Consider the following 17,927-nt stretch of genomic DNA (forward strand, 5'->3'; position numbering starts at 1 on the left):
CCAGAGCCTGTAGGGGCCCCCAAGGCGTCTCCACCCCATCTTAACTGTTGCAACAGGAGGGTAATTTGGCTGCAACAAAGGACCCCTAATGCTGCTTTTTGGTCAGGCGGGTGTCTGTTGTGGGGCCCCTGGGTTAATTTTGCCCTGGGGCCCCATCGTTATTAGAACGATGGGGCAAGGGAAATCTAAAAACACTAAAGTAATTTTTATGGGAATTTTGGTAGTGGCAATCCCTGTATGTACAGGGCCATATTAGGGGTGATACCTGCAATACCAGTGCTAATGTCCACCTTCTACCATTCAATAGACTGCTGGAACTTCTTTGCTGGTACACAACTTGGCACTATTATTATTGAAATTATTATTAATAATGAGTTTTTATGTATAATGCCTTCCCATTAATGACCCAATGGCAGATAACCATTGCAGGTGTGGAATAAGACATGAATCTAGTGGAGAGTTAGAGAGGGCATACCTGTGGTCACACCTGGGATAGCACCACCTCCTCCTGCACAGAGATAAAGCACAAAGCACAGTTATCACATCGCTCCCCTGTAGTCACTGCACTGATAAAAATAACATATAATAACCCCTTTCCTTGGGCTCATATAGATAACCCGTTTGTTATTTTTTTCTCCCTGATTAGGGCCACTAGTAAATCATGAAATGCAATGGTTGTTATGCTGGGAATACACCATGAGACTTTTAGGCAGATAGATGGTTCGTTAGATAATTTCCGACAGGTCCGATCTGATTTTCGATAGTTTTTCTGATTGATTTCACATAGATGTGAATGGAAAATGATCGGACTGTAAATCTGCTGAAAAATCTCATCATGTATTCCCAGCATTAAGGCCAACATAAAGAAAACAGTGTGATCAGGGGTTATAACCTGTTTGTTTTTTTTATTGCTGCCCTATTCCCCATCTGTAAAACTCTGATCCTACTTTCCAAGTGTGACAAAAACAGCAACAAATAAATACCGTGCCTCCTTTTCTGTTGCTGGGACTACCATTTTTCATAGTTACATAGTTATTATGGTTGAAAAAAAACATACGTCCATCAAGTTCAACCAGTACAACCTTCCCTCGGTTGGAGGAGATTTTAAACTAGAAAGAGCTGTAAAAGTACAAACTCATATTTAAGCCATGGAGATGATGGGGTAGGAATATGAGGGCAAATGTCTCCAGTACAGACACTGACAGAAATAATAACCACGACAAGATAATCACGGGTATATTGTCCTTTTCTCCTGGTGGTCTCAAAGTTCTTCAGAGTTGTTGCCACTCAGGAGCATTAGGGGGCCTTGCCCAAAGCCTCCTTACTGTTATACATACTGGTTTGAGTAGATAATTTCCTTAAGAAATAAATCTCAGTACACCTGAAAGAGGAAGTGGTGTTTAGTAAATCAGCATTAGCTGTTAATCAATTAGGACAGCTATGTTTGATTTGCTAACCGCTGCTTCCCTATGTGAGTAGAGTTAGGTGGAACTGCAGAGACTCCTATATAATAAACTGGGAATTGCAGGGAAAGCCCTTAGATGAAGGCTTTGCTGGTGCTGAGCAGTTCACTGAACTAGGGTAAACATTGAGCTACTGATGTGCTGCTGAGGCATAACTCCCAATCTGCGGTTAATAATGTATTGCTTGGTTAGCTGTCAGCAGGTACCACTCTGACATAAAGGAATTGGACACATATTCACAAGGGTACAGGAGTGTGTTCCTTTGTTTAGGCATATCAGTCATCCCTCTGGCACACATGCATCAGTCAGTGCGCCGCAGGTTTATTATGTAATCTCCTGCTTTGAGCATAACATTTGACAGCTCTGTGAATTCAGATAACCTCCCAGGAGCTTTTATGAGAAGCAGGCAGGGCCAGGTTTAGCCTTTCCAACCCTGGACTAAACTGACTTCCCTCCAGCCATGCATGTGTTGCTGAGTCAGCACTAATGACCATGCACATGACAGGGAGCTGCTGCTGAGAGAATTATTGGATCATAAAGGCCACAAAGCCTGTTAACTGGCCAAGAAGCCGGAAGTAAAACTGACCTGGGATTAGACCGCCTGGATATGCGCCAGGTACTCCCCCTGCAACAGGAAAAAGGCACATAGAGAAACATGTAATACACAGTACGGTAGTAGTATGAGATAATTCCACACAATAGTAATGATTCTGGGAACCTCTGCAATACATAATACAGTATAGATTACGTGAGAGGCTAACAGCATGACTCCTCAGATATGTATACACAACTGCCTTCATCTATCATTAATTCAGGGCTATCAGCATCAGGAAAAACAAGGATTACTATAAACTCTGGTTTTGCTTTTCTTCACCTTATTAAACAATTCTGCAAATGTTAACTTAGAGTTACCAAATGTAAATGTTAACTTCTTAGAGTTAAGGAAAGAAATCGCTAGCCTCTACTGGACACATTTTGTGTTTCAAAAAGATCTCAGCACTTTCATAAAGTACTTAAAGAGACTTTGAAGCCTTATAAAATTGCTCTTTTTATTTAACATTTATCTTCTGCACTATCACCATAGCTAAAACGCTGCATCCCTGTGGCAGAATGCTGTATTTAAACCCTCCGAATCAAGGGGCAAAAATCCACGACTTTCAAAGTTGTGGATTTTGCTGCCCGGGGAGGCAGAGCTTAGCGCTATAGCTCTGCCTCCATTAGCGTCAATCCCCGCTGCTCTCCACCTCTCCCCCCCCCCCGCCCCCTTAGTGAAAGAAGACTGAGAAGGGCGGGGAGAGGCAGTGATCAGCGGGAATTGACGCGAGTAGAGGCAGAGCTACAGCCCTAAGCTCTGCCTCTACCAGGAAGCAATCCCCGGATTTTGCCCCAGGATTTGGGGGGTTTAATTACAGTGTTCTGCCACGGGGATGCAGTGTTTTAGCTATGGTGATAGTGCAGAAGATACAGTATGTCACAGCATTCTTTAAGGAAAGTGGAACTTCGTTTTAAATTATATTATCATGATCTGCATGTGTTTATGAATCCCCACATGAATGGGATTGATTATCCTTTTAAATCTGTACTGTTTTTTGTCACTCACTAACAATAACTCTTTACTGTGTCATGTTAATATGGTTCATACAGCCCTGACTGACAGAGTAACAGCAGTACATGCTGGATATGACCCAGATGCTAGGCTTGTGGTGTAACAGAACCGCTGCATGTTCATACAATTCCATCTCTAAACGCTAAATGACAGCTTCATCTTAAGCTGTCATTAGCAGAAGCGCAATGGTTTGCAGGTCGCTCTGCTGTGTGGTGAGATCTAGCAGCTGCAACAAGCAAAACCCTCAAGAGTGCCTGCATACAATCATTCACAGATGTAGCCATTAATTGCTTCTTATGATTTATGGCCTAATAGAGCTGTTAAATAATTAGCCTGGGTGGGTAAAATACACAAAAACCCAAATGAGAGATTCAGGAAGTGTAATATGTTTTGTAATAGAGGCTGAAAACACATAAGTGATGTGAACTATGTGCCTTGGTTGCCATGGATTAGGCACTATTTTGTGGCTGTGACAGGAATCTACTCAATCTAGTTTGGACTTGCCATTCTGTGGATAATAATTGGACAGATTAATATGGTGGCCCTAATGGGTTCTTAAAGGAAATATTTGGGCATAATATAGGCATACATATTAGTACACCGCCAGTGAGCTGGGCGCAGGGTGAGACGAATGACTGCTCACCCTGCTGCCGCTAAAATCCCCGGCATTGTTAAAGAGGAGCTGTTTGCCATACTATATCAGAAAAAAACAACACATATATTAGTAGATAAATACTTGCTCTACTTACATAACATGTGTATTGCACTATCTACATTTTGATTTCATTGAGTCTTATATAGTAAATAAAGAGAATTCTGTTTCTGTCAGTTTCCATCTTAGAATCCCTGTGTCTGAAGCCAATCCTGATGTCATTTCCTCCCTTACTCTGTTTCCTCTCCTCTGCCTGATTGTGTATGCATGTATGTATGCCCCCCTGTCAGTCTTCAGGCACTCCCACACAGCTCTGCAGATGCATGCATCCTCACAAATCATTGTGTGACTTTGCAGACATGGTTTATCTGTATGGATCGGATTTCAGCTAAGTCATTTTCTCAGAACAAGAAATATTGGCCAATCAGAGAGGAACAGAGGTGTGGGAGGGGAAACCGGGACTGGAAGAAACTTCAGCCAACCAGGCTGCATTAGTTATGTATGAGAAGGAGAACAGAGGAGGAAAAAAAAACAACCAGCAAGCACTACAACTTCTCTTTTGCGGCAGATGTACCAAATAAGAGCCAGAGGCAGGGACGGATCTAGGGGGGGGGCAAGCGGGTCTCTTGCCCCAGGCGCAGTTTGTTGAATTCTTAAAAAGGCGGCAAAATTTGGATGGGGAATGGCAGTTTAGGCGCCAAAACCTGATCTTGCCCCAGGCGCAACTTGGGGCAACTTGGTCTAGATCCATCCCTGGCCAGAGGACCTGGTAAATGATATTCTATTGAGAAGAAAATTGAGAGATTTTTAACTTTTGTATTGCCTGTTTGGCATCCTTATTATTTGTTTACCATATAAAAATAGAAAATTGATTTTTGATTTTATGCCTAACAGTTACTCTTTAAATACTTTCCCCCCTCCAAGCCGTCGCAACACAGAGGGAGATGTAATTCGGGGTCCCGTAAGTAAGTTTTTAGCTAATAAGCCTTCTTCAGACTTTGTTCCTGTATATTAAAGTGGACCTGAACTCAGAACGTCCTCTCTGCTCTTAAAGAGACTTAACAGCATAATAACCTTTAACCACTTCAGCCTTCAGTTGTTTTTTTTTCACCTTATGCATCTGAGCAATTTCCACCTCCCATTCATTCGCTAATAACTTTATCACTAATTATCACAATGAATTGATCTAGAGTTTATTTTTTCTGCCACCAATTAGGCTTTCTTTGGGTGGTACATTTTGCTAAGAATTTTTTTTCTAAATGCATTTTAACAGGAATATTAAGAAAAAATGGAAAAAAAAAATCATGATTTCTCCGTTTTTGGCCATTATAGCTTTAAAATAATCCATGCTACCATAATTAAAACCCACACATTTTATTAAAATAGAGCTTGTTTCTGATAACATATCCGCTTGTGTGGATCTGCGAAGCTAGTTTTTTTGTTGCTAGTGATCTGGCTATCTTACAGAATGTTAGCTTGGAGTGTACAAATGACCTGACATTCTTGGACTCACATCATAGTATGTTACTTTATACTGTGTGAGGCCTTTTTCCTGCAGCATAGAAGCCACCTGGGAAAGTTCTAAGCCTACGATTTCCCATGCTGCAAATTATAAAATGATATCATGCTGGTAAAACAGGGTGGGAAGAGAGGAAAGGGAAGAGCGGACACTGACCTCCACCTCCTTGTACCACTCCACCGGGGTACAAGCCAGGGATCCCTGCACCTGCCAGGATGTAAAAGTCAAACATCACATATCCGTGTGACACATTTATGTACTATAAAACGATCACACTCTCGAGATTGGCATTAGTATTCTGCTTAAGAGGTCCATTGTATCATTACAACTATATTGTAGGTATGAAATGTACAAAGGTATTTATAAACATAGATAAAGCGGATATGCATCACCTGGTCCTTTTCCGGGTTTACCGCCAGCACCTGGTTGGAGACCACCACCTCCTAGTTGGTGGGATAAAAAACAATGGTCAGATGCAAGAGGATGTCACCTCTTCAGAGTACTGTACACAAATAAATAACTGCCTAACTAGGGAGGGAAGGACGCACCCAAAAAAGTATAAAATACTTAAAAACTATTTTAAGGTTAAGAGGAACTTACATCAGGATGACGCATAGGGCTTGATTTACTAAGACAAATAGCATTCCTTATCAAAGTTAGCACGTCTTATCAAAGTTAACATGCCTTATCAGAGTAGCTTAGCGAGCACTACGATCCCGCAGGGGCTCAGGGCAGGACGAGTGGAGCTCTCGCCATAGCCAATTAGCAGGCATAAGTTTGCTATGCTACTCTGATAAGGCGTGTTAACTTTGATAAGGTGTGTTATCTCTGATAAGGCATGCTATTTGTCTTAGTGAATCAAGCCCATAGTTTAGGGTTTAAAAAGAGATAGTTTATTTGTAAAAAAAAAAAAAAAACGACAACACTTTTTGGGTGCCTCCCTCCCAAGTTATGTTACAACCCCCTATGGTGGTTCTTATGAGTTTGGGCCGCTAACAGTCTCCCCCCTTGGTAACCCTAACCTCACTTTTTCTGGAGAGACACCTAACCATTTCAAGACGTATACATCTGCAAGTGTGTTTGGATACATCACACCTTAAGCTTATATACCATGGTTGCCGTTCCACAACCCAGGTTTGTGAGTACCACTTTTATTGGTCATATTTATAGCATTTGCATAACATACTACAGGTACACCATAAGGGGCTACTGGTCGTTCCTGTGCTTTTTTCCTCTTTCTGGAAGATCACACGTTTTCCAGACCTTCGCCAACTCCCTCACTAATACATAAGACTCAATCCATGCATCCCTTTTTGTCATTTCTGAGAATTAGGTCTCCAACTGGATGCAGACTATAACAGCTGGCCAAGCCATGAGCTACTGACAGGACCAGTTAAAATGTATTTCAGATTTGCAGGAAGAAAAATGATGTATCGTACATTATTGATGCTCAAGACATTTATCTGCTTTTGTAATTGGAAAAATCCTAATGTTTTTAACAGTAATTGTTTCATGCATTTGAATAGGAACATGTACATCTAAATAGATATTTGGATGTAATTTTTTCATAAGCCTGAGATGTTTCATTATAGATACTCTTCTCACTACTTCTGAACTTTTCAGGAAATTGGCTATGCATCAAGTGATGTATCTACAACTCTTGGGGCTCCCCAGCAAAACTTTGAGGGGCCTCCTGATATTCACACCCTTTCTCTTGCCTACCCCTGGTGGCCCTCACAGCCTTGGGTTATAAAACAAGTGAGGACATCATAATCTCCACACTGATATCAAGTGTAGCCACAAAAACACCTGATCTGAAGAAGGGCCCCTTTATTGGAGGAAGTGAAGGTTACTAATTGGGGCCCCCCACAGCTCTGGGCCCACCTGCGGTTTCAGGGGCTGCTCCCCTGTAGTTACGCCCCTGCATGCATCTCTATTTACCTTTGTCAGCAGCACATAAAGCAGAAAACAAGTAAGCTGGTTGCACTCCTGTTTGCTATAAGTCCCTGCAGTGTGTAGAGCCTTCCAGGAAAGGATTATTTTTTTCACAAATATATCAATTCCTTTTGTATAAACTGGTCAACTTTTTGCTTTCCTGTGTTAGCCGTTTCAGTGTCGAGTGTGTAAAGAAGAATCCTATGGTGAGGTTGCATCTATGAGAAATTAAGCTATTTACCTGGAACCAGTCCACCAGCACCAATACCGCCAATGCCGCCAACTCCCCCAACACCGCCAACTCCACCTAAGACAAAAATGATACATAAATGATATACTCTGCAACAGGTTGGCCATTCATATGAAAGATTTGTGGCGTCATGAATACAATCGAAGAAGTGGGTGCCGTCTTCCTCTTTAACCTTTCCATGATCAGGGACGGATGTAGACCAAGTTGCGCCTGGGGCAAGGTCAGGTTTTGGCGCCTAAAGGTCAGGTTTTGGCGCCTAAATTGCCATTCCCCATCCAGTTTTGGTGGCTAATGGTCAGGTTTTGGTGCCTAAAGATCAGGTTGTGGCGCCTAAACTGCCGTTCCCCATCCAAATTTTGCCGCCTTTTTAAGAATTCAACAAACTGCGCCTGGGGCAAGAGACCCGTCTGCCCCCCCCCCCCCCTAGATCCGTCCCTGTCCATGATGCCATCAAATGAAAAATTATTTTGGAGAGGTTTGCTGTACTTTCAGTTGTTTTTTATTTTGTATGCTTGAGATGATGCTCCATCCACAATAAGTTATAACCTGATGAGTACCTTCCCCAATCAGCTGGACCCCCTACAGGGGTATCACCTGCACTGTCCTGATCATGGCTCTGCAGACCATTGACAATAATGAGTTCATATATACAGTACAGAACCTGGGCTTTATTAACATATAATAACCAATATTATTCGGGTTAATTGGAACATGACTTTAATTTGGCCAGTGCTGCATTTTAATTTGTTGCTATAGTAATAAACATATTAGAGCTGAATTGTTCACAAGGCAACTAAGGTAGATGCCTAGGGCCTGGTGGGTGCCTCTGAGGTCTAGTCTTATCTTCTGACCCACTCCTCCTGCAATGGCGTAGCTAAGGAGCTTTAGGCCCCAGCGTAAGTTTTACATTTGGCTCCAGAAGCATTCTATACATAATAATTCATATGGTGCAACAAAACCTGCCAAGGACCTCCACAGTATGGGAGGAATAAGCAGAGGAGGGGAATTGTTTATTAATAATTACCATTATTAAAAGCATAGATAGAAGTGGTCATTACCAGCATACCACCATTGAAAAGCTAACAACTGTTGGAGCAGAGTGTTCTGTACGCACTGATAGGCACACAGTATAAGTAAGAACTCTTTACTGAAGAAAAACATGCAGAGATATATCATACACCACCATCAGGAAATCCAACAGAGAGAATACAGAGTGAATACAGGAAACGACAATCCCATAAAGATTACCATCACGTCTTACACACAGTGACATCTTGTAGTTGTTTTACTATACTGCAGTTTAAGGTAGCTGTGTTGTTAAACCTCCAACAATAATGCGGTTTAGGGAGGGCCCCTCTGGTCCAAGGAGCCCTGTGTGGTCACAACCTCTGCATTCCCTATTGCTACACCACTGTCCTCCTGTTACTAAAAAGGTCAGGATGTAAGCGGGTAAGCCTAACAGATACCTTGCATAGGGCCCTTTTCATCTAAATCCATGCCTGCATAAAACTAGTCTCATCACACTTATTGTTCCAGTCTCTTAGCTCTGTTACTTAGTTATGTCTTTAAATTGTTTTACTTTTGTTTAGTTTGCATTAATTAGCCGGCATCAATCCGTCTTCCTGATTGCTATCCAGGGAAACATGCTTGCCATGTCAGTGGGTGTGAGGAAACGATTCCTTCCAAAGTAATTGTGAACTTCTTGGAATGAGGTGTAAATGGAGGTGGACTGAAGTGCAGCAGGAATTCCATCCACAGCTTGTAATGCAGGATTCTTTATCAGCACATATTTGCGATCCACACAGCAGTGTAATGGGCGGCTCTCGCCCAATCACGGCTGCAGGTTTACAGTAATGTGCTTCAATGAATGCGAGATAAGGGTCAGGAAGCAGGAGCCAGCCAAGTTAAACAAACCACAATGGTACGGGCTGATGTCAACACCAACTGACTAACCATTTCCAATGTTATTTTTATTATTGTGCTGGATAAACACTCATTTTCATTTTCTCCCGTATCCGGTTGTTTTATTAAGGTTTATCAGATTAATCCTAAGAACCTGAGGATTACTTAGTGATTGTGTAATCCATGAAAATACACTCAGGACCCCTAAACAATTGCCTGCATGAAATCATCTATGTAACTATGTGTCCTTCATTACATCATTTTCCTAACTCGACTGCCAGGGCCAGATTTATTTTTTATCAAGTTCTCTATGAAAAAATGACTTGTGGGACCATTGAAGCTCTCAGAGGTCACTATAAAAAGTCTTACATACGTTGGTGGTTCATCCTAGACTTGTAATGGAACTCTTCCCCAGGGCACTCAGATTTCTCTCCGTCATCCAAGCCCTATACTGTTACTGTTTTCTGGACTTTGGGACAAGAAGCTGTAACTTTGCCTTTTTCACACCTCCAGAACCTACCAAAATGTCCTAGACATCTGTTAGGATGCATATAGATTGTGCTTACAATGCGCATACATTGTGCTTACTATGCAGGAAGAAGGCAGTAATATGTGGGATCTTGGGGAATATAGGATGCAACATATACTATACTACAGATTAGACATCTGACACACTGACCACATTTGGTTTTAGGTTACTTACAAATGTGCTTGACTTGATATTCTTATGTCATCTGAGCTTAGTTATGACAATAGATAGCATATGGGTTAAAGAAGACCTGGGGCCAGTAAAATGGGGCTCTGGGTAAAATATGGACATGAGGCCCCTTATATTTTAAAACTGCCATTTTATGCATAGTTACATGCACTTGTTTATGTGCTTTTAATCCTATCATTACTGTTCGTGCATAAAAAAACACAAACAAAAAGGATGTATGCAACCTGTATTAGTATATATAGAGTAGTCATAACACCTCCATTCTATGAAGTGCAGATTTGATGCTCCGCTTCCTAACTCAATTCAGAAGTTGTCAGTAATGGATATACTTGCTGGGCACCTTAAAGAGAACCAGAGGTGTTTGGGGTGGGGTGGGGCAGACGGGACTCAGAGGCATGCCTCTGTATCCCCACACTGCCGCACTCTGCCCCCCCCCCCCCCACCGCCGGAACTATAGCCCCCCGTGATTAGTGACAACATTTGGAAAGAGGGATTCCCTGTTTAAAACGTTCACCAGGTGCTTTCCTGCAGGGTTTCCAGAGCTGCCATTGGGCATCTCATGCCCCCTGCCACCCCCCCCTCCCCTCCTTCCCTGCACGCTGAGAATGAGAGAATTAATCTCTTATACCAGCGTTGTGACCCAGAGGTCATGAAAGTGAAAGTGGGCCATAGCTGCGGTTTTAGAGGCTACCTGATCTGCTCAGCCCCCAGCTAAATCCCCCCACCACCTCCCCCCGGATCAGATAGCCTAGTTTTTTTTTTTATTTCAAGAGCCCACCCCAGGCTCTCTTTAAAGGACACCTGAAGTGAGGGGGATATGGCGGCTGTCATATTTGTTTCCTTGTAAACATTGCAAATTGTCTGACTGTCCTTCTCATCATCTGTCTCTACTCTCTAATGCTTTAAACCACAGAACCTGAACAAGCATGGCAATTAGACTTAAGTTTGACTGGATTTGCCCTATGCTTGTGTTAGGTGGGTAATACAGACACTATAGATGCATGAAAGAATGGCAGGATGCCAGGCAATTGGTACTGTTTAAAAGGAAATAAATATAGCAGCCTCCGTATTCCTCTTACTTTAGGTGTCCTTTAAGTGGATTCAGAGCAGTCTTTTCCAACCTTGTGTCCTCCTCCCTGTCCTACCATGTTTCATGTGATGCCATTCCACATGCACTGAGAGAGGTAGATGGATGTGATGGGGGGGTAAAAAGTACAAATATGATGCAGAACAAAGACAGATAAAGAAAACCACTGGCAGAAGGCGTAAGAGGTACAGTAAATGTTTGAGAAAGTTATAAAAATTCAGTTTGATTCAGAAATACACAGACATTAGCTCTGCATGACTCCAGATCTTGAGGGCCTCATGCGGAATATTATGTCATATAACATACTTTTACAGTCAATTAAACTCTTTATACAGTACTGAAATGTAACCAAGGGAAAGCTAATACCATGCGAGATCATCATGGCCCCCAAGGAGTGCAGTCTTGCTCGATATAATTTGGCATGTATGAATATATTACTGAAGGTACTCTCCTAATTGGATAATTGTAAAAGTAGTAAAGGCAGAGTTGATAGATTTGGCTGGACTTTCCAGTGAGAATTAGCCAGGAATGAAAGCCAATAGGAGAATGCTTTCACTTCCATGGACACCATCATCTGCACATCATGTGTCAATGTGCAGATTGTTTGTCTTCATACCTGAACATTTTTTTGGCTTTGCTTCCTTCTGTTGCCCCCATGGAGCACCTGGAAAAGCACCAATAGTCTTATTGCACTGATCAGTGAGCCATTACATTTGTAGAATTAGCCAGGAGTGAAAGTCAAAAGAAGAATGCTTTCACATCCATGGACACCATCATCTGCACATTAGGCATCAATGTGCAGGATGTCTTCATACCTGAACCTTTAGTTGGTACTGCGGCTTTCTTTTGTCCCCCTGGAGCACCTGGAAAAGCACCAATAGTCTTACTGCACTGATCAGTGGGCCATTACATTTGCAGAATTAGCCAGGAGTGAAAGCCAATAGGAGAATGCTTTCACTTCCATGGACACCGTCATCTGCACATCAGGCATCAATGTGCAGATTGTTTGTCTTCATACCTGAACCTTTTGTTGTTTTTGCTGCTAGCTGCTGCTCCCCTGGATCACCTAGAAAAGCACCAGTAGTCTTATTGCACTGATCAGTGGGCTATTTTATTTGTAGAAAAAGCCAGGAGTGAAAGCCAATAGGAGAATGCTTTCACAAGCCAATAGGAGAATGCTTTCACATCCATGTCATCTGCACATTAGGCATCAATGTGCAGATTGTTTGTCTTCATACCTGAACCTTTTGTTGGTTTTGCATCTTTCTTTTGCCCCCCTGGAGCACCTAGAAAAGCACCAATAGTCTTACTGCACTGATCTGCATTGAGAGCCTCTTGCTGCAGCAGCCCTCCCTCCCCTCCCCCCATTGTGTCACCTTGTGGCAGACTTGGTTGAAAGTAGTAAAGATGTAAAAAAGTACCTCTATGGCCAGAGGTGTAGCTAGAAATTATGGGACCCAATTTAGATGGGGCCTTCAGTCTTGAGAAATGCCAACTGCCCAACCCTATGGGATATGAGTTGACTAGGCAATGTTCATTCCTATGCAGTGTACACCGCATACATTCTATGGGCACTGAGATAAAGTCAGAGGGTGGAAAAACACAGGAACATTAATAGTTTATACATCATTTACCACTTGGGCCCCCTATGCTCCAGGGCCCCATAACATTTGCTATGGCTGTTATAGCTAATGCTATGCACCTACAGCACAGAACAAATACAGACGAAGAAACCCGCTGGCAGCAGACGCAAGAGGTACAGTAAGTGTTTGAGAAGATTATAGAAAATCCATTTGATGCAGAAATATATAGATGTTAGCTCTGCATGACTCCAGACCTTGAGGGCCTCACACAGAATATTACGACATTTAACATCCTTTTGCAGTCAATTAAACCATTGTTTATACAATACTGAAATCTAACCAGGGGAATGCTGAAACCATGTGATCATCATGGCCCCCAAGGAGTGCAGTCCTGCTCGATATAGTTTTGCATATATGAATATATTACTGAAGGTACTCTCCTGATTGGACAATTGAAAAGTAATACAGGCAGAGTTGAAAGATTTTGCTTGACTTTCTGGTTAGAATTAGCCAGGAGTGAAAGCCAATAGGAGAATGCTTTCACATCCATGGACACCGTCATCTGCACATCAGGCGTCAATGTGCAGATTGTTTGTCTTCATGCCTGCGCCTTTTGTTGGCTTTGCGTTTATCTGTGGCTCCCCTGGAGCACCTGGAAAAGCATTATTGCACTGATCAGTGGACTGTTACATTTGTAGGATTAACCAGGAGTAAAAGCTAATAGGAGAATGCTTTCACATGCATGGACACCATCATCTGCACATTAGGTGTGCAGATTGTCTTCATACCTGAACCTTTTGTTGGCTTTGCATCCTTCTGTTGCTCTCCTGGAGCACCTGGAAAAGCACATATAGTCTTACTGCACTGATCAGTGGACCATAACATTTGTAGATTTAGCCAGAAGTGAAAGCCGCTGGAAGAATGCTTTCACTTCCATGAACGCCGTCATCTGCACATTAGATGTCAATGTGCAGATTGTTTGTCTTCATACCTGAACCTTTTGCTGGCTTTGCTTCTATCTGTGGCTCCCCTGGAGCACCTGGAAAAGCACCAATAATCTTACTGCACTGATCACATTTGTAGCAGTTTCAGAGTTGAACTCCAGGCAAACATAAATACTGCTTTTCCAGATAAAAGATTAAAGTGTACCAGTAGTGGATTCATGGAGATAGATCCACAGCTCTATCTTTCCCCATGACTGCCCACACGATCAGTCTTTCCTCCGCCTGCTGTCCTCTGGGCCAACAAGACAGCTGCTCTATAAAATCCGATTAACCCCAATTAACATTGGGGTCTGTGTGGCGCTCATTTTACCATTCACCAGCTGACGCCCAAAATGACCTGCTTCAGAGAAGACATATAGGCTGAGCTGCTTAAAGGATACCCCAACTGACATGTGACAAGATGAGATAGACATGTGTATGTACAGTGCCTAGCACACAAATAACTGTGCTGTGTTCCTTTTTTTCTTTCTCTGCCTGAAAGAGTTAAATATCAGATATGTAAGTGGCTGACTCAGTCCTGACTTAGACAGGAAGTGACTACAGTGTGACCCTCACTGATAAGATTTTCCCCTTTTTATCTCTTTCTTGCTCTCAGAAGCTTATTTTCTGCTAGGAAAGTGTTTTATTGTTGGAATTTCTTATCAGCGTGGGTCACACTGTAGTCACGTCCTGTCTGAGTCAGGACTGAGTCAGCCACTTACATACCTGATATTTAATTCTTTCAGGCAGAGAAAGAAAAAAAGGAACACAGCATAGTTATTTGTGTGCTTGGCACTGTACATACACATGTCTATCTCATCATGTCACATGTCACTTCGGGTATCCTTTAAGGCTGGGTGCACGCATAACAGAGCGTGAAAGGTCGCGTTTCCTGTAATGTGCGTTTTTGTGTTTGTGCGTTTTTAGTGCGTTAGCATTTTTCTAGCGTTTTGTGTGCTTTTTTATGCATTTGCGTTTCGCATATACAAAATGCATATGCGTTTTGTATGCGTTTTCAATGCCTTTTCATATTGCGTTTTATGCAAATCACTAGGAAGACAATAGGAAGCGGAAATACATCACAAAACAACTTTTTGTTTGAAAAAACGCACATAAAAACACATGAAAAATGCATATAGAATGTAATACATTGCGTTCCTATTAACTTTCATTATGTGCGTTTTTGAATACTATGCAACAAAACCAGTGTTTTTAAAAACGCACGCATGCAAACGTATATGCGTTTTTTATATGTGTTTTTTTTTCATGCGGCCCATAGAATTCTATTAGCGGCAAAAATGCTATGTTTTTCGCAACGCTTGCGTTTCTGCTACGTGTGCACCTAACCTCAAGTAAACCTGAAGGGAAAAAAAAACATATGATATAATGAATTGTATGTGTAGTACAGCTATTAAATAGAACATTAGTAGCAAAGAAAAAAATCTCATATAGTTTTCCAGTACAGGAAGAGCTAAAAAAAAAACTTCTGTTGTTATTTATGCAAAAGACCTTCTCTGAGCTCTTCCACCCACTGGGTCAAACACAGTGCTGTTTTCTGAAGGGGCCCATACACTGGTCGATTTCAGCCATCGATCGATCGATCGATCGATCTATCAGAAATTGACTCTATTAAGTCTATCGATCGATATATAAATCGATCAATTTGCGGCCGATTTTGACTGGATGGAAACCTAGGTCGATCTGCTGCTGACAGCAGATCGATGGCTCATAGAGTTACATTGGATCTAATGGTCCAATAATGCATTTAGATCGATTTAAAATAGATTCATTCTGAAATCTATTGGAAATCTGTTCCCAGTGTGTGGCACACATCAGATAGATTCCTGTCAGATTTGACTTGACAGGCATCTGTCAGAATTCTATCTAATGGTCGAATCTGTTAAGGCAGCTATACACTGGTCGATTGCCACCAGATCGACCAGCAGATAGATCCCTCTGTGATCGAATCTGATCAAAGAGAGATCTATTGGCTGCCTACACTGCAAACAGATTTTGAATCGATTTCACTATGAAATCGATTCACAATCTGTGGAGCTGCCGCCTCCCCAGCATACATTACCTGATCCGACCGGCGCGAGTCCCCCGGTCTCCGCTGTCTCTTCTCCGCTCTGGGCTCCAGCTTCACTTTATTTCCTGTCGGCGGAAGTTTAAACAGTACAGGGCGCTCTACTGTTTAAACTTCCCCCGACAGGAAGTAAGTGAAGGCAGCCGGAGCCTAGCGCGGTGAAGGGACCGCGGGTACTCGCGCCGGCTGAATCAGGTAATGTATTGTCACTAGCGTCGGTCGTCGGACATTCGAATGTCGTTATCGACGCACTCCTGACTAGCCGGCGATAGAGCGAAATTTTCCACACGGACAGATCGACGAGATCGATCGATTTCGGATGGAAATCGATCAAACGGTCAACGTTTGCGTATCGATTTCACAGCAGATTCGATCACAGAGATCGAATCTGCTGTCTATCGGTGGGAAATCGAGTAAGTGTATGGGCACCTTAAGTGTATGGCCACCTTTACAGCAAATAAAAAGTGAGAGACAGCTTGAGGTAAGGTTTTACTGCAGGATCAAAGGGTCATTATTTCTGCTTTGTTTTAAATTTTGCAATGTTATTAAAAAAAAGCTATATAAATATATAGTTAGAAATAAAAAAATATGAGATTCTTTTTTTTTTTTTTTGGCTGCTAAAATTCCATTCCTTATTCGTACTACACATACAAGTCATTATAACATGGGTTTTTATTCATATTATAGTCAGCACTTTCCTGCTGCTGTATCAGATTCACAAATAGGAACAGTAGGCATGCTAATGAGAAGGATTGAATAAGATAACTGTCATTCAGAGTTCGATAAAGAAGCTGCAGGCAAAGAGGTGCCACAAGTGACTGCAAAGTTACCTAATCTAAAACGAGTACCCGACTCACTATAGCCTCAATTCACTAAGCAGTTTACACTAGTCTACAGATGGTTTTTAGTCTACTAATGGTTTGGTGTAATGTTTTAGACCTGTTTTTAGACCTGGTCTAACATTCAGTAATTACATAATTCACAAAGGCAAACAAGGAGTAACCACGCCCACTTCTTCTGACAGAGATTAGACCAGCTGATTTCTGTGGGTAAAGTAATTCTGTGAGGTATTTTAGATGTGAGGATGGAACTTTTTGAATTAATTATGCAGGAGCTTAATTGTATGCAGAGGAGAGCTCATCAAAGGAGAAGGATGTCAGTCATAGCTACTTGTTTGTGAATTGCATCTTTTGATCATTCCCCCTGCTTTACCCACCTAATTACCAAATGGTTTAGACCAGGTCTAAAAACTGGTCTAATACATTTGGTAATAGTGAATTCCCCTTTAATGCAAACCATCAGTAGACCAAAAATCATCTGTAGACAAGTCTAAACTGCTTAGTGAATTGAGGCCATGAAGTGTTTGCTTGAGCTTGCTATTGGCCACATGGCCTGTTACTGCTGGGCTAAACTGTCAACATTTAAAGAGGAACTGCAGTGAAAATAACGAAATGAACAAAAGTTCTTAATTTTTACAATAATTATATATAAATTATTTAGTCAGTGTTTGCCCATTGTAAAATATTTCCTCTCCTTTATTTACATCCTAACATTTATCACATGGTGACATTTTTACTGCTGGCAGGTGATGTCTGTGGAAGAAGCTTTTTTTGGCAGGTGGAAACAGCTGTTATTTCCCACAATGCAATAAGGCTCCCACGGTGTGATGTCAGCACCATGGTCCCAACATCACACTGTGGGAGGGGTTTCAACACAATGTCAGCCATACACAGCCCACTGATGATCGGTTTTGAGAAAAGGAAAATATTTTTCATGGGAAAGGGGGCAACAGCTACTGATTGGGATGAAGTTCAATCCTTGGTCAGAGTTTCTCTTTAAAGGGCTGTAATGTTTACTTACCAAGCCCACCGACACCAGTTCCAGGGCCTCCTGCTCCATATCCTGAAAAGAAGGTATAAGCAATGGTGAGCAGATTTCTTGTAGCTAAAAAAGAACTACATTGATTTAAGGCTACTTTCACACTTAATCGATTGTGTTACAGATCCACAAAAGTAAGATTGTAATGCAATGATGCCAAGTCGCATAGCATTGATAATGAACTATGCAACGTTCCATTATTGTTGCATTGCGATTCTACATACAGTGCACATACAGTGCACCATAATGTCCATAGACTTATGCT

At 41.9% G+C, this 17,927-nt stretch overlaps 1 protein-coding gene across 2 annotated transcripts in view; it reads right to left on the bottom strand.

The window, feature by feature from the left end:
- ELN (elastin) overlaps window positions 1-17,927 on the bottom strand; it is a 144,040-nt gene that overhangs the window by 74,798 nt on the left and 51,315 nt on the right. Inside the window, exons 7-12 of one of the 2 annotated variants that reach the window (XM_068270036.1) lie at window positions 17,645-17,686; window positions 7,417-7,482; window positions 5,633-5,683; window positions 5,397-5,447; window positions 2,050-2,088; window positions 476-508 (exon numbers count right to left, since the gene is read on the bottom strand). In XM_068270036.1, coding sequence (XP_068126137.1) covers window positions 476-508; window positions 2,050-2,088; window positions 5,397-5,447; window positions 5,633-5,683; window positions 7,417-7,482; window positions 17,645-17,686 — 282 coding nt within the window. The remainder of the gene's footprint in view (window positions 1-475; window positions 509-2,049; window positions 2,089-5,396; window positions 5,448-5,632; window positions 5,684-7,416; window positions 7,483-17,644; window positions 17,687-17,927) is intronic. The other variant, XM_068270037.1, reaches the window with a different exon arrangement.

This window comes from Hyperolius riggenbachi, chromosome 2 (genome assembly GCF_040937935.1).
Source record: "Hyperolius riggenbachi isolate aHypRig1 chromosome 2, aHypRig1.pri, whole genome shotgun sequence".
NCBI lineage: Eukaryota > Metazoa > Chordata > Amphibia > Anura > Hyperoliidae > Hyperolius > Hyperolius riggenbachi.